This window comes from Melanotaenia boesemani, chromosome 10 (genome assembly GCF_017639745.1).
Source record: "Melanotaenia boesemani isolate fMelBoe1 chromosome 10, fMelBoe1.pri, whole genome shotgun sequence".
NCBI classification, from domain to species: domain Eukaryota; kingdom Metazoa; phylum Chordata; class Actinopteri; order Atheriniformes; family Melanotaeniidae; genus Melanotaenia; species Melanotaenia boesemani.
In genome coordinates, this window is record NC_055691.1 from 20,749,728 (window position 1) to 20,763,658 (window position 13,931).

At 35.8% G+C, this 13,931-nt stretch overlaps 1 protein-coding gene across 1 annotated transcript in view; it reads right to left on the reverse strand.

The window, feature by feature from the left end:
• Window positions 1–11,306: 11,306 nt before the first annotated feature.
• The window catches only part of shisal1b (shisa like 1b), a 35,167-nt gene continuing 32,542 nt past the window's right edge, over window positions 11,307–13,931 (reverse strand). The window contains exon 5 of the mRNA XM_041996227.1: window positions 11,307–12,406. Coding sequence (XP_041852161.1) covers window position 12,406 — 1 coding nt within the window. The 3' untranslated portion in view covers window positions 11,307–12,405. The remainder of the gene's footprint in view (window positions 12,407–13,931) is intronic.

The window sequence follows — 13,931 nt, forward strand, 5'->3', positions numbered from 1 at the left end:
TTTTTCTTTGTTCATGATTTAGTTTACTTGTGCTTGTTTGCTTTCACTCTGTGTATAAGCACCACAAATGTTAAATGTGCCTATTTGAGTTTTTTTGCTTATAGATTTTGCATCACTCTCAAGAGTTAGCATGCAATTCAGGTGAGCAGCTACACTCAAGAATCATTAAAGAGGTTCAATATTATGTTTGAAATGCAATCACTGTTAAGCTGGTGGTAGGGGAGGAGATGTGCAAAAAAAACCACAGGGAGGAAATGACTGTTTAGTAGTTTCAATAAATATAATACTCCTTTGTAAGAATATTTTCAAATACACTCTGCACTTGCAGCAGAAAGAGAATAATTAAATATTCATGTGGATAATTGTTTTCATCATTTAACTTTAAATTTATGCTATTTTACATTAATACTCCATTTACCAAATTCAAAACTGAAACACTGGTGCCATTGGAACGTTGAAGAAAAAAAAACAAAACAAAGAAACATATTATCATATCGCCTATCGTTTTTTTTTTTTTTTTTTCTGAAAATAAATTATATTGTTTATCAGCAATCCCTCTTGGTGCTGTGGCCAGGGCAAATATGATGGAAAGTGATTTCAGCTGCATTTTTTTTTCCTCATTTCCCTGCTGCAAACTACTTATTCTCCTGGAGGAAACTTGTTCTCTGGATTTGACCCTTCCTCAGTGTTAATAATGAGTTGAAGCTGCAGCAGCTGATACCACACAGGAGGAGGAGGGTCTTTTCAAGCTGGAGGTCATTGGTGGACATAATCCAGTGAAATTCTCATAAAAGTGAACAAATAATGTGAGACCTTGAATATTTTTAGATTTAGTTATCAATTAATTTGCATGGACTAATGGTGTTTTGCCAAAATATTTATCATAGTCTGTACAGCAAGTGTTATGATTACACAACTGAGAGAAACTGGCCAGACTTTTACAGGTTTGTACACATCTCAGCAGTTAATCAAAGGACATGTGGTGACAGTTTGGAGAGATTAAGGACCAACCATCTGTAAGGCCCTGCACTGAGCTGCTGAACAAAGTGTAAAGCTGGAGAGTTTTACTGAAGACAGATATTGATCCAAACAATGCACTGATGCAATACATGAGCTGTTGCAGCAATCATCATCATTACCTGTTCTTCAGTGGATGAATAAGCAGATTTAAAAACTTAGAAACAATATATATATATATATATATATATATAACTCATTTTTGCCAACTTTTTCCTGGTCAGTACCCCTACCTGCCCCCCCATCAAAATAATCTAGATCTGCCCCTGCATATCAGAAGTCTTTCGTTATATTCATGGCCCATAAATGATCAGACCTGTGTCTCCAACATCTACACAGCATCAATGAGATAGAGAAGACAACCCTTGCTTCCTTTTGCTGTTTTACTTTCACAAGATATCTGAACCTGATCTATCTTCATGGATGCTTGCACGGCTGTCTGATGTCTAGTAGATTTTATAGCTGTTTCACTAGCAAACACCATTAATACTGAAAAGTTATAGGAAATAGCAAACTGCAAAATGCTGTTTTACAAGGAATTAGAAATATCTCTCCTCCTCCAAGTGGAGTCTTGCGGGATGAAATTTCATGAGAATTACGGTTAATGCGCTAAACACCATTCAACGAAAACACCTGCAAATCACAGTTGTACTTTCTCAAAGTTTTAGAAATATTGCTTCTATTTTGTGAAAAACTGTAATGGAAACACAGAGAACATTTGTGGAAAACTACATGTAAACTTTTTTTTTCTTTTTTTAAATGCGGGAAAAGTGTGGGTGTTGAACCCGCTCACCAGGAAAAATTTGGGTGTTAAAACATCCTCATCTCCTACAATTGTCATACCCTCAAATCCATGCATAGAGCCAGCTGACTCACCTTTTTCCATATTGCTTCTAGACACCTCCATGTCTCTCTGTCATTTGTGATGGATGCTGCGCATGCGTTAAATGACGTAAAAAATCTTTAACACAATTAATTACATAAATTAGTTACTGCTGTTAATGAGTTCTTTTCAACAGCTGTAACATATATATATAATATACATACATATAATATATATATGTGCGTGTGTGTGTGTGTGTGTGTGTGTGTGTGTGTGAGTGCATATCTATATCTATATCTAGGATCTATTTGATCTTGTCTTTTTCTCTGTAACCATGCTCACCAATTTTTAGTTTGCAACATCCTGTTAAAGCCTTAAAAAGACAATTAAAGAAGCAATGTGTCACACCTCCTGAAATAATTGTATTGTTTAAAATTTTTTATGGATTTGTTTTTACTAGGAAGGATATTTTGTGACATTTGATCAGTACAGGTTCACTTCAGAGTAAATAATATATAACAGAATTGTGTCTACTTGCTCTTGACTGGGAAAGACTGTTAGGAACTTACAAAGGAAATATGAAATGGGAAATATGGTGAAATAAAAGTACACTGTTGCAATAAAATTGTGTCAGATAATGCATTGAAATAACTTATACTTTAGAGGTTTATATATATATATATATTATTAAAGGTAAACATATCCTAGAGGATGAGTATTATACTATCTCTTAAATGGATTGGTTTTCCACATTCATTAAAGAGGAACTTGGGAGTTGTGGAGAGTAGGGTCACATTGTTGTCCTCTCAAGTTTTTGTACCCAGCAAATAGAAGCTGGTGGATATGACCTGCCTGTCACACACACACACACACACACACACACACACACACACACACACACACACACACACACACACACACACACACACACACACACACACACACACACACATTTAATTTTTTTTTTCATCTTGGCTGAGAAAGGACATCAAGTGGGTGAAAACCAGGACTTTATTTCCTTGTGTGTGGGTGTGTGTGTGTATGTTTATTTAGGTGCATGGTGGAGTCTGGCTTGGAAATAGAGGAGGAAATAAGTCATTAATTACATTACTTAATCTCTCAAATTCAGCCAGAAAACATCCAGCTGCTCCAGTCTAGATTAGTTAGACTGAAGGTACTGAAAACAAGAGTACAAAGAAAATTTCTCCAGTGTCTGAATGACTGAATGTTGTTGCCTGAACAGACTGATGAAGCCATTAATGTTACGAATCTCAGGTCTTAAAAAGGTCAACCTAAAAGATTTGTGGCTATTTTTCACTTCCCCCCATTTGAATAACCTACTTCCTTTGCAGTGTTGCTTAGTCCTGGCCATCTGTGGTGACATTAATACTTTTTAAATGAACAATTTACTGATAATTTCTATATGGTTTGCATTTGATAATTGCACCAGTTGCATCAATTTAAAACGGCTAATTTTGGGTCGCCATAAATTCTGAAATTCAGTCAGACTTATGCCTTTTTTTTACTTTTACCTTTCTACTCTTTCTACTCTTTCTACTCTTTCTACTTTAACTAATGTGTTGTTCTACCACCAAACTAGTTGTACAACAGTTGTTATGTCACCTCAGGAGAGTTTTTGTTGAAAGAAAAATGTCTCCTTTCTGCTTTTGTCCCTCTGGACATGTTTGTTTATCTCCATCCTGTCACAGATGTTCCCACCTGCATACTTCACAAAGGTAAGATTTTATGAGCTATCTGTTTGAGTTAAGATAAACAGTAGATGTGTGTTCATCCTCTTTAGGTGGTACTTGTGTGTTTGGGTTTATGTATAAACAATTAGGCAATCTGTTTTTCTCTTTTACATCTGCTCCATGTCTTTTTGGTATCTACAGACCTGTTAGCAGCAGGGATATCATCAATATTGACTTTAAATTAACTTGAAACAGTATAATGTATTTTATGTACTTGTCATGCTGTTATGTGATTTTACAGAGTTGTCATTTATTTTCTTTGAGAACTGTCAGTCTTTTTTTTTTTTTTTTGATTTGTGCATGATTCCTATTTGCTGTTTTGGTGGCTTATTGCAAGCTAGATTTGTTGTACAAAATTATGCTATACTGGCTTTAGAGATACAAACATAATTGCACACAAGCTATTTGCATAATTGTATCCCTGTAATATTGTTTTCCCTGGAAGCATTTGAATCATTTCAACCCAATGCAATTGTTTATGTAACCGCTTGCTGTACTTCCCTCAACATATCAAATACATCTCTACTGCAGAGCTTCTGTTTCACCATGACCTCCCTCCTACTCTCTTCCTATGTACTAATGATAATTTTATACTTATTCATTCTTCGTGATATTTAATAGACCTGCATTCTTGTGCATCCAGTATTCTAAGTGTCATAGTTTGGTGATGATAATTGTGTTTGTGACATTCAAATATAATATCATTATATATTTGTTAGTAAAATTGAGCAAAGTGTATACCTGCATGGAGTAAGGACAATATCCATCCACCCATTTTCTATACCTACTTAATCCAGTTCAGGGTCAAAGAGGGGCTGGTACACCCTGACTGGGCCACCAGTTCATCACAGAGATGGACAAGGCAAACAACTGTGCATACTCACAGGATTTAGAAGCACCACTTAACATGCAAGTGTTTAGAGTGTGGGAGGAAACCAGAGAAAACCCACACATGCACAAAGAGAACATGCAAACTGCTTTACTCTCCTTCATAAAGGCCCAAGTTGAGATTTGAACCAAAAACCTTCTTACTGCAAGATGACTGTGCTAACCACCTAATCACCAGCCCTCATGAGAACAACATAAAAACCTAATTTAACCGCTGTACAAGATGGATATATACTGACTATAGGCCAGGAGATTAGTTATTATTTCTGACCTTTTTCATTGTATTAGGATTTCTACAAGCTTTTTATATCAGTCGATCTGACATGAAAGCATTGCTCTGTTTGAACTGCTCACACCACCAATGTTTAGCAGTAAACTCAGCTAATTAAATTACTGAAAATGAACTGGAATATTTTAAAACAATTTCATCTTAATTCTAATTTCATAAAGCAAAAATTAATGGAAAAAAACAACATTTATTTCAGCTTCTGTTCTAATTAAAATAAAAACACAAAAAAGATAGATAGATAGATAGATAGATAGATAGATAGATAGATAGATAGATAGATAGATAGATAGATAGATAGATAGATAGATAGATAGATAGATAGAAGGTTTTTCTTTTGTTTAGCTAATTTACACTGTTGATTTAAATTTTCTCAAACAACGGTGTGTGATAAAATTAGATAAGAGATATTTTATTTTTTTGTTACTTTTTCTGTGTTATTTAACATTGTTAACAAACAAAAAAACCTTAAATTTTAATTTCTCAGTTCTGCCATTCAGTTAAATAACACATTTTATCTGACAAAAATCTCTCCACATCAGTTTAATAACATAAGAAATGTTCATATTCTGTGCAGTGGTTGGCTATGTTTCTGCAGTATAATAGCCATGAAGGATAACATCAGTATCTACATATGCTGTCCGTCTCACAGACGTTCTGGTGTAAGCGACGGTGTGGTGGAGCCAACGACTGATGGAGTTTTAATAGATAACTGTTGGCAGGATGTGTCTTGGGCTCCTCAATAACAGCAGGATGTGGAAACCCAGACAATGGTTTTTAAATGGTGATGGATGAATGCAATTGGTTTCATAAGCACAAATGGGCAGAGCATTGGTTACTGACATACAGGAAGAGGAGAACATAGTTGAATTAAGAGGGGGAAAGAGAGTGTGAAGAAGCAGTCTCACCAGCTGAAGTGGGCAGGGTGTCTAGCAGAGGTGGCTGGCAGCTGGATTAAAGTGCAATTCTGTGCTTATTAGGAAAGCTCAAGGAAACTTTGACAAGGTGGCAACAACTTCTTGGGTGGTGGGAACTTTGTCAAAGGCGAGCAGCAGCAAAGTGCTGTGTTCTGATATGGTTTGTAATTATATGTCTTCTGTTTTAGTTTTTTCACCGTCAGCTTTATGCTTTAATGATTTGTTCCATGTTATCCAGCTGTGTGGCCAGCCACAATGACAAAAGATCATTATCTGAAGGCTGGACACATTGTTTTTGATGTATTGACTGACAATAATTAAAGCAAACTTAATTCAGTCTGATGCATATTACCCCCAAGGATTGTCAAAAGGCAGCGGAAGATAAGGCAAAAATTACTGATATTGGTAATGATGAAAAAGATCATAAACTAATAGTATCACCCATCACTGGTGAAAGATTATTAGTACCTGATTTTAAAAAGCAAAGAAAGAAAAAGAAACTGTCCTTTTGCTTAATAGTGAGGTTTGTCTCATGTCAACCAGGCGTTCTGAAAGCAGTGGGCCTCATTCTCCAACCGTTCTTACAAACAAATTTCTTCTTAAGTCCTATTTACAAACTTTTTACATAGATTGTGGCATTTATGAAAATCTTTGTATCATGGATTTGCTCTTCTCTAAGAACAAATCTTACAAACACTCTTGTGAACATTTGAATGCAGAGATGTTTGAGTTTTTGTGCTGCTTTCTGCTGGTTTGTTCATTAAAATAAAAATAATAACATAGCATGAAGGATTTGGTCAGATTTTCAAAATAACTGGGGGATTTTAGTGCATTTTTTAATTTAAAAGAGTGAAATATAGCAGATCTCAACGTTAACATTTTCATTAGGGAGAAAAATAAAATATTTATAAGTCATTCAATCAGGAGCAAGTAGCCGTCAAAACAAGATTTAATTCTGTTGCTGGTCTAATTTTCAAACAATATTCAGCAATAATTTACAGTTACTTATTTTTTCCTAAGTTTTGCACTTTCTGGCTTCAAGAGAAATTTGACACGGGGTTTTAAACACACTTGAAAAGATAAAACTTTATTTCTCCCTGTCGTGACAATACAAAGTCAACAAGTGCAATAACAATCCAACTGAATACTGTACATTCTATCTAAGTACATAGACAGAACGTGTTGCACATCATCTTTATTACCACCACACCCAAAAAGTGAGGTATCAATCACTACAAAGCTTCTGTGTACATGTGGGCATTCAACTGTAAGGCAACTGTTACCATGACAACCTGGAGAGACTGAAACAGATGTGTGCTTCCTTCTTCCCATTATTTTTTTTAATTTATTTATTTTTTTTATGGGAAGAATGTTAAGCTGATACGATTTACAGTACCACATCACATCAGGCCAGAGTCAAGACTGTTTTCAACAAAACAGAAAACATCACAAAACCAAGTTGTAACATTAAAAATTGGGGAAGAGTCCCCGTATGTCTCTTGAAAAAAATCCATTTTTGGCCCTGCTGCTGCTAATCAGAGGCAAAGTGAAGTTTTGTTTTTAATTCCCTGGGTGTGATTAGTGATTTACATACGTGGTAATAAGAAAAGACCTCCTTGTCCTTATTACAGGTCAAAACACATACTATGGAGCCCTGAAAGCAGCATGTTCTCTCCAAAACATCACATTTTCCCGAGCTTATCCAGCATTGAAGGCTAATTAAATCTCCCGTGTCCTGCTGCACCTGTTAAAAACTGCACCTTCACGTTTGCTGTTCTCACTCTGGAAATAAGAAGAACAAGTCAGAGTAATTTAGAGCCACTACTAAGCTCTGGGCCAATTATTTCACTTGGACACATTCTTCCTCTTAGTCCCTGGAGGTGATGGCAGAAGTCTGCTGGGGCACACATGCAATTTAACTTTAGTTATTGAAATGGGAATTAAGTTGCTCTAACAACTCAGCAAATTTGAATATTATTGCAGATAACTGAGGATGACGCTGGCAGGCCTGTTAAGTTCCACTTAAACTTAATGGATCACAGAGGTTAAATATGATAGAAAGACTTATGCTCCCTGCCTTGCTCCTATCTATATTGGTAAATTTGTACAGAATCACATTTCTTATAGCCAACTTTGATCTATATCTGGTTTGCTTCTTAGCAGACATGCAGGCTGGGCAGCTCCCAGACTACAATTTGCAGATGCAAGATTAGAACAGAAATGTCCTCCTACTGTATGCATGTTCTGTCAACCTACACTCTGTCACATGTATGAAAACCTGCAGCAGCAGCACCCTTTTCCAGATAAGAAAAGGACAGAATTTTCTGGATTGCTGAAGTTCTTTTTCTTTGTCTATGAAATACATTGAAACAATGACCAACTGTTTCTGCTAAAAAAAAAAAAAAAAAAAAAAAAACAAAACGCAAAAAGCTGAATATATTGTTGCTATTTTCTTGAAAAAAAAAAAAACTAAGTGAAAGGACAGACATAATAATAAAAAATAAAATTTAACATCCAACTGCAGGTCTAGAATATTATTTTCTTATAATTCATTAATAATTTCAGTTATTTCTTGATTTAAAGACCCACATTTTTACTGGCTATGGACTGCTGGTTAAGTTAAACCAATGGCTTTATAATTTTGGGCTGTTGGAAATTATATTAGGCATACTTTCGTATTATCTGAAGAAATAAATGCAGAGTTAAAGTCATTTTTAGCCGTTATCCTAAAGTACTGTCAGAGCTTTATTTTAGAAACTCGCAATAATAATGAAACTCTTCCTCTTATAAAGCTGACATAAAAAGGGTTTTGTAGAGTTTATCTATCAAAAGTTTATCATCCAGAAAAACATCATGTCCATTTCACTGACTTCACCCTCTTATTATCAAGTGTCTGCAGCACACACTTTTAAAAAAAGTACATAAAAGTAGGAGAAAATGTACTGTAAATATTTTAAAGAATCTTCCATTTGAACTATTTGCAGTAGTCTTATCTGTATTTTTTTGTTTTTATTTTTTTTTTCTTATTTTTTGTGCATTGCATCTTGGGTACAAGAACTTCTTCTCAAACTTGAACATATCTGAGTTTCTGTGTTCTGGAGTCATTTGATTTTAGTTTTCTACTCTCAAAGTTCTACAATAATGTTTGGCATTGCTGTAATTTCCCAATAGCGTTCACATTTCTCCAAATTCACAGATCCACAGTGTTAATTGACCACAAAGGCTCATGGGAAATCCATTTTCAGCAGGAATTTTGCGTTTTGTGATTGGTACCCTATAAAGCTGAGTTATGTTCTTTACTGCCTTATTATGTGTATATTTAGAAAACGTTGGGATATTCTGATCTTTTAGGACAGTACATGGAGTTACACACACCTCCATTTCCATTTTAAGTAGTTCACTCTCAAATTACACACTGCAATGGTTTGTCATATTCATGTCTAACTTGTCAAACCCAAAGAAGATGAATCTGTATATTGCTGGGAGCTAAAGTTATGCTGGAAAAGAACTTCAAAACTGATCTTCCATTCAGGCATTTATACCAATTCAAGTAAAGATTAATTAATTTGGATAAAATATTCTGTTTTATGCAGAGTGGTATCATTACACGAATGCAACAGAGCTATGAAAGTGCAGAATTTTGTTTTTGCTAGTGATGTGCGATACCACTGATTCTCTTTACAATTCTTTAACAAATAAAATTCAAGAGAGTATCGGCGATACTGATCCCATAACGATACTTTGTAAAAAAAACTTTATGTGTTTGGAAAATCACTTTAAAATCAGGTGAGACTAAGGGGTAAGGAATCAGTAGTTACATTTTTATAGAATACTTTGTGACTCAAACAGAAATTAGCAGTAAAATACATGAATAAATATATTAATGCCACAATAGTTGCATATGTTTGTCAATACCTACATGTTAAATTATTAAGTTAATCATCAGTCTAAACAAATGAGAATGATTAATGTTATGATCTACCTATCCCATCTATTAAATAATTTTCAGCCATATTTTTTTAAAAACCACACAATGGATGTTTTAATGAATATTTCATGACAGCCAGCCTCTTCAAGCATCCTTACCGACTACATCTAGGCCTGTTGAATTGAGTGTTTACTTATTTCATAAACATATTTAATACTGTACATAACAAAACAGGATGCCTTAGTCTTACGAACGTGGGAAACTTCTGTTATTTAAACATCAACACAAAAACCTAAACCTAGCAGACAGATAAAAATCACTTTCCCAGAATTCTGCATCAGTGCTACACACCCCCATATTTTCTCCCACTATACCTGAATAGTGAATGGTACCTGATAGTACCTGCCTACAGCATCAAAGGACTCCAAAAGTGATGTCTGTCTCACCCTTGTAGAACATATCCCCCTACTTTCCTACTCCGCTTCTTTATCATAATTGAATTAAAAACTGTGTTGTTGATTTGGTTTGTGGTGTTGCTACAGTTTCCACCGGGTGCGTGTGCACCGAGTTCCGGCTGCACCCTGGTTTTATTCCGGCCTCTGTGGCGGGTCACTCCACACCGGGAGCATGTCAGGTGCGGGGCACCCACGAGTGCGGTCCATCTTCCTGGAGTTGCAATATCACAAAATCACAAGTGGAGAATCTTGTGATTTTCCACTTCCAGGGTAAATATCTTGTCGTCCATGATGAAAAAAAAAAAAACAACAACAACAAAAAAAAGGAAGACTGAGACACCCTGACTGTTAATGACATAATGTTTACATGGTTCAGTGACCGCAAACCTGCCTGGGGGCTTTTACTTTGAAAAATTATGGTAAGCTTTTACACTGGTCATGTGTCTGATTTCCTGTCTGTCCCTATCTAAACTGCTGAGTTTGACGTGTTCTGGACGTGTGCTCCCTCAAAGTTACCCCCAATTTCCACCGGGTTGGCGTGTGCATTGTTACTCAAGTAAGCCCCACACACATCATACAGCGCCTGGCTGTTGAGCTCTACACGAGACTGTTATCCCCGGTGTGAACCAAACCATCGACTAAAACTGCCGCAAATAGCTCCGAAGGCCGTGGTGCAGCCATAATGCGATGCACACACACCCGGTGAAAATTTTTTTCAGACTGAGTGGGTACTGAGTGAGTGATCAGCATGCTGCTGCACCGCTACACTGTGCCTTACTTCACATATGACCAGCAGACAGAGGAAAAGGTAGTTCCTATCAACTGGGTATAATTTAGACAAGATCCTGATATTATAGTTACTTTCCACTGGATTCCAGCTATTAATAAACTACACATTTACCCCAAATTACTAACATATTCATATTCTAACATAAAAATTGATTCTAGAACATGAAAAGCTGGTATCGGAGGTATTTTCAGTAACGATACGCACATCACTAGTTTTCGCATTAATAGACATGTCCATGAATGCTACATGGCGTGTACTGTGGGAGTACAAATTTTTTTGTTTTTGGATAAATAGATGTTTTCGTACAGTTAACAGTAAACTGTTCTGACGATTTTCTGCCAGGACATTCACCAGAATATTTTTTTTAGAGTGCACTCAGTGATCACCCAATAAAAACTCTGACTTCTACATACCATGTCATCCGTCTGATTAAGCTGCTGTACATTATTGCTGACAGTGAATGGGGTTCTGATGGATTTTTTTTTTTTTTAAGGTTTTCTACTATGGCTAATCACTTACAATTGTCTGTTACTGATGCAGGATATAGATGGCTCCTTATAAAGGAGCTAATGGTTAATCTTTTGCATTATATTGCTGATGAAGCTCTATTACCTGCAGCTCCAGACATAAGAAAATATCACACACTAACTATCAGTTATCATTTTGCTTTTGTTGTATTTTTGTAGGCTTATCCATCAAAGGTTCCAATTATGTTTGACTTGACATGAATCTGTTTGCTGTTGTGAAAGCATTCCTGACCATTAAAAATATTTTTAATAGAAGAGATGGAACTCTTGATGACTTCATGTAAAGATCTTAAGCCAAAAAGCAGTTTATGGCGCTGTATCCTTGTCAGAAACATACAGCAAAGTCACTTGTTTTCCAGAAAGGAGACTTAAAATTTACTTACAAGATACCTTTTTTCAGCATGGCTGCAGAGACATTGTCTGGTTTCAGCAGGTAACAAAAACATACTACATTCTAAGTGTGATGCTCAGCATCAACCTAAGCCATTACATGTTCAGAAAGTTAGCCACTCATATATTCCTCTTACTAGTTCACATAAATAAATCACCAAATAGATAACCAACAACTGTGTCTAACTGCTACTGAACACAAAGTGACACAGCAGTGTAATAAACATTTTATATCTAGAAAGATGAGCTTCTTTTTTTAAGACAGGCAGGCTTCTTCACTTTGCGAGGACAGTTCATCCAGTTCATCTTGGATTTGTTTGTGACATTAAAGGCCTTGCCAGCTTTTTCAACAGATTCCTAAAATCCTTTGAACAGTGAATATATCCTTTCTTCTGCTGTGACAGCAGCAGTAGCAGAGTCTCCTTTGTTGCTCCATATAGGCCTGCTTCTGTCAATCAGCAGGTGTTTTGTGCTCTTTATAAAGGGGCAGTAGTCACTAAACTACTACAGTATGGCTCGGCCAACAATGGTTTTACATCTGCAATCCAGAGAAAGGTGACTGTGGGACATCTTCTCTGTACCGTGTAAGGAAACCAGGTGTTGCTACTCTTGTTTGTACACTCACAGCATCATTCTGCCCAAAGAGGAAGAAAGAAAGAAAGAAACAGATATTAGACATTTTTTAAAATCACAATTAAAACTTATTTAGTTTTCAGAAGATACTCATTTTTCATGGTCAGAGAGTCTCCTATGTATGCTGGATAGGAACTCTCATTTAATGATATAAATGGGTGGTTCCTGTTTTGGTTTATAATCAAATCCTGGTTTTCTTTACACCAGTAATAGCTGGATAAACAACACAAACTGTGACTTAAAGGCCACCTCAGATCTAAAAAAGTTGTTTCAAGCAAAAGCTGACAGTTGTGTTTTAACTTCACACAAAACAACAAACTACTGATGATGGGATGTGCACAGCTGGCTGACAAGATGATTACATGCTAGCCTGCCACAGAAATACTAATCAGTTAAATGAATTATATGGTGACATAGATTGTAATAGAGCATTTAATCAAGATTTGCAAATAAAACCATATTAACTATTCCAAAACCTTTTTTAAATTCTAAATTATTTCATTCTGTAATCCAGTGAAAATTTACCCAAATTAAAGTGTTTAAGGGCACTGAGACTGCATTCACATTGCTTTCAGTTGCATCCTCTCTACTTCATTCATTTACATAGAAACAACAACAGAGGAGAGGAACGACCATAAATGACAACAAAACACAGTAAAAGTTTCACACTTAGCTGACATGAAACATGCACATACAAATTTGTCAAATAAAATAAACAAACTATTTTCTATTTTGGTTTTGGAACATTGCAGCACAGATGGCTCTGAAACAAAAGTGAATTCATAAAAGCAACAGCTAATCAGTCAGTCAGCTAACAGCTAAAACGTTTAATCACCGACATGTGGATGATTTTGTGGCTTCTGGGTTGTTTGCATAACAAAGCCTGAGGCAAAAGGAAATTAACAAGAAACTTGATTGTGGAAAATTATTTTATTTTTCACAACTGGTGTAAGCTATCCACTTTTGCTTCAGGTATTCCCAGTTTACATACAGATGACTTTGACACTTGTGAATATAAGTCATCAACTGTTAGTTTTAACACTAGCATTTTCAAACATTTAGGTCTTTGTGCATTGTTGCTGAAAGCAATGTGTGCTGCCTGATATGGTAGCATGCATTTAGGCCCATCCTCGCACAGATTCAGATAAAAATATTTGCTCATTTAACTCTGACGTATCTTGGATAAGATGATATGGAAAAATTGGCTCTCAGGCAAAAACGTCTCCGGACACAGACTTGAATAATAATAATAAGATTTATTACAAAAAGTCAGGCATCAATTCAGATTTCTGCAGAAAATCTGGAGGTCTTGGGATCCGACTAAAAGACCTGATCTGCTATATGTGAGCTGTGGTCTTATATACTCCTTAGACAAAGACATTCCTCAGGTTCCGAATAAGCCAATCATATGCAGACACTTAAGTTTATATATATAAAGTTTGTGTGCTGAAATCTAATCCTTACACAAAACCTTATATGGTGAGAAGCTGAGTGTGGCTTATAGAATGCTATGCCTAGATACCTCA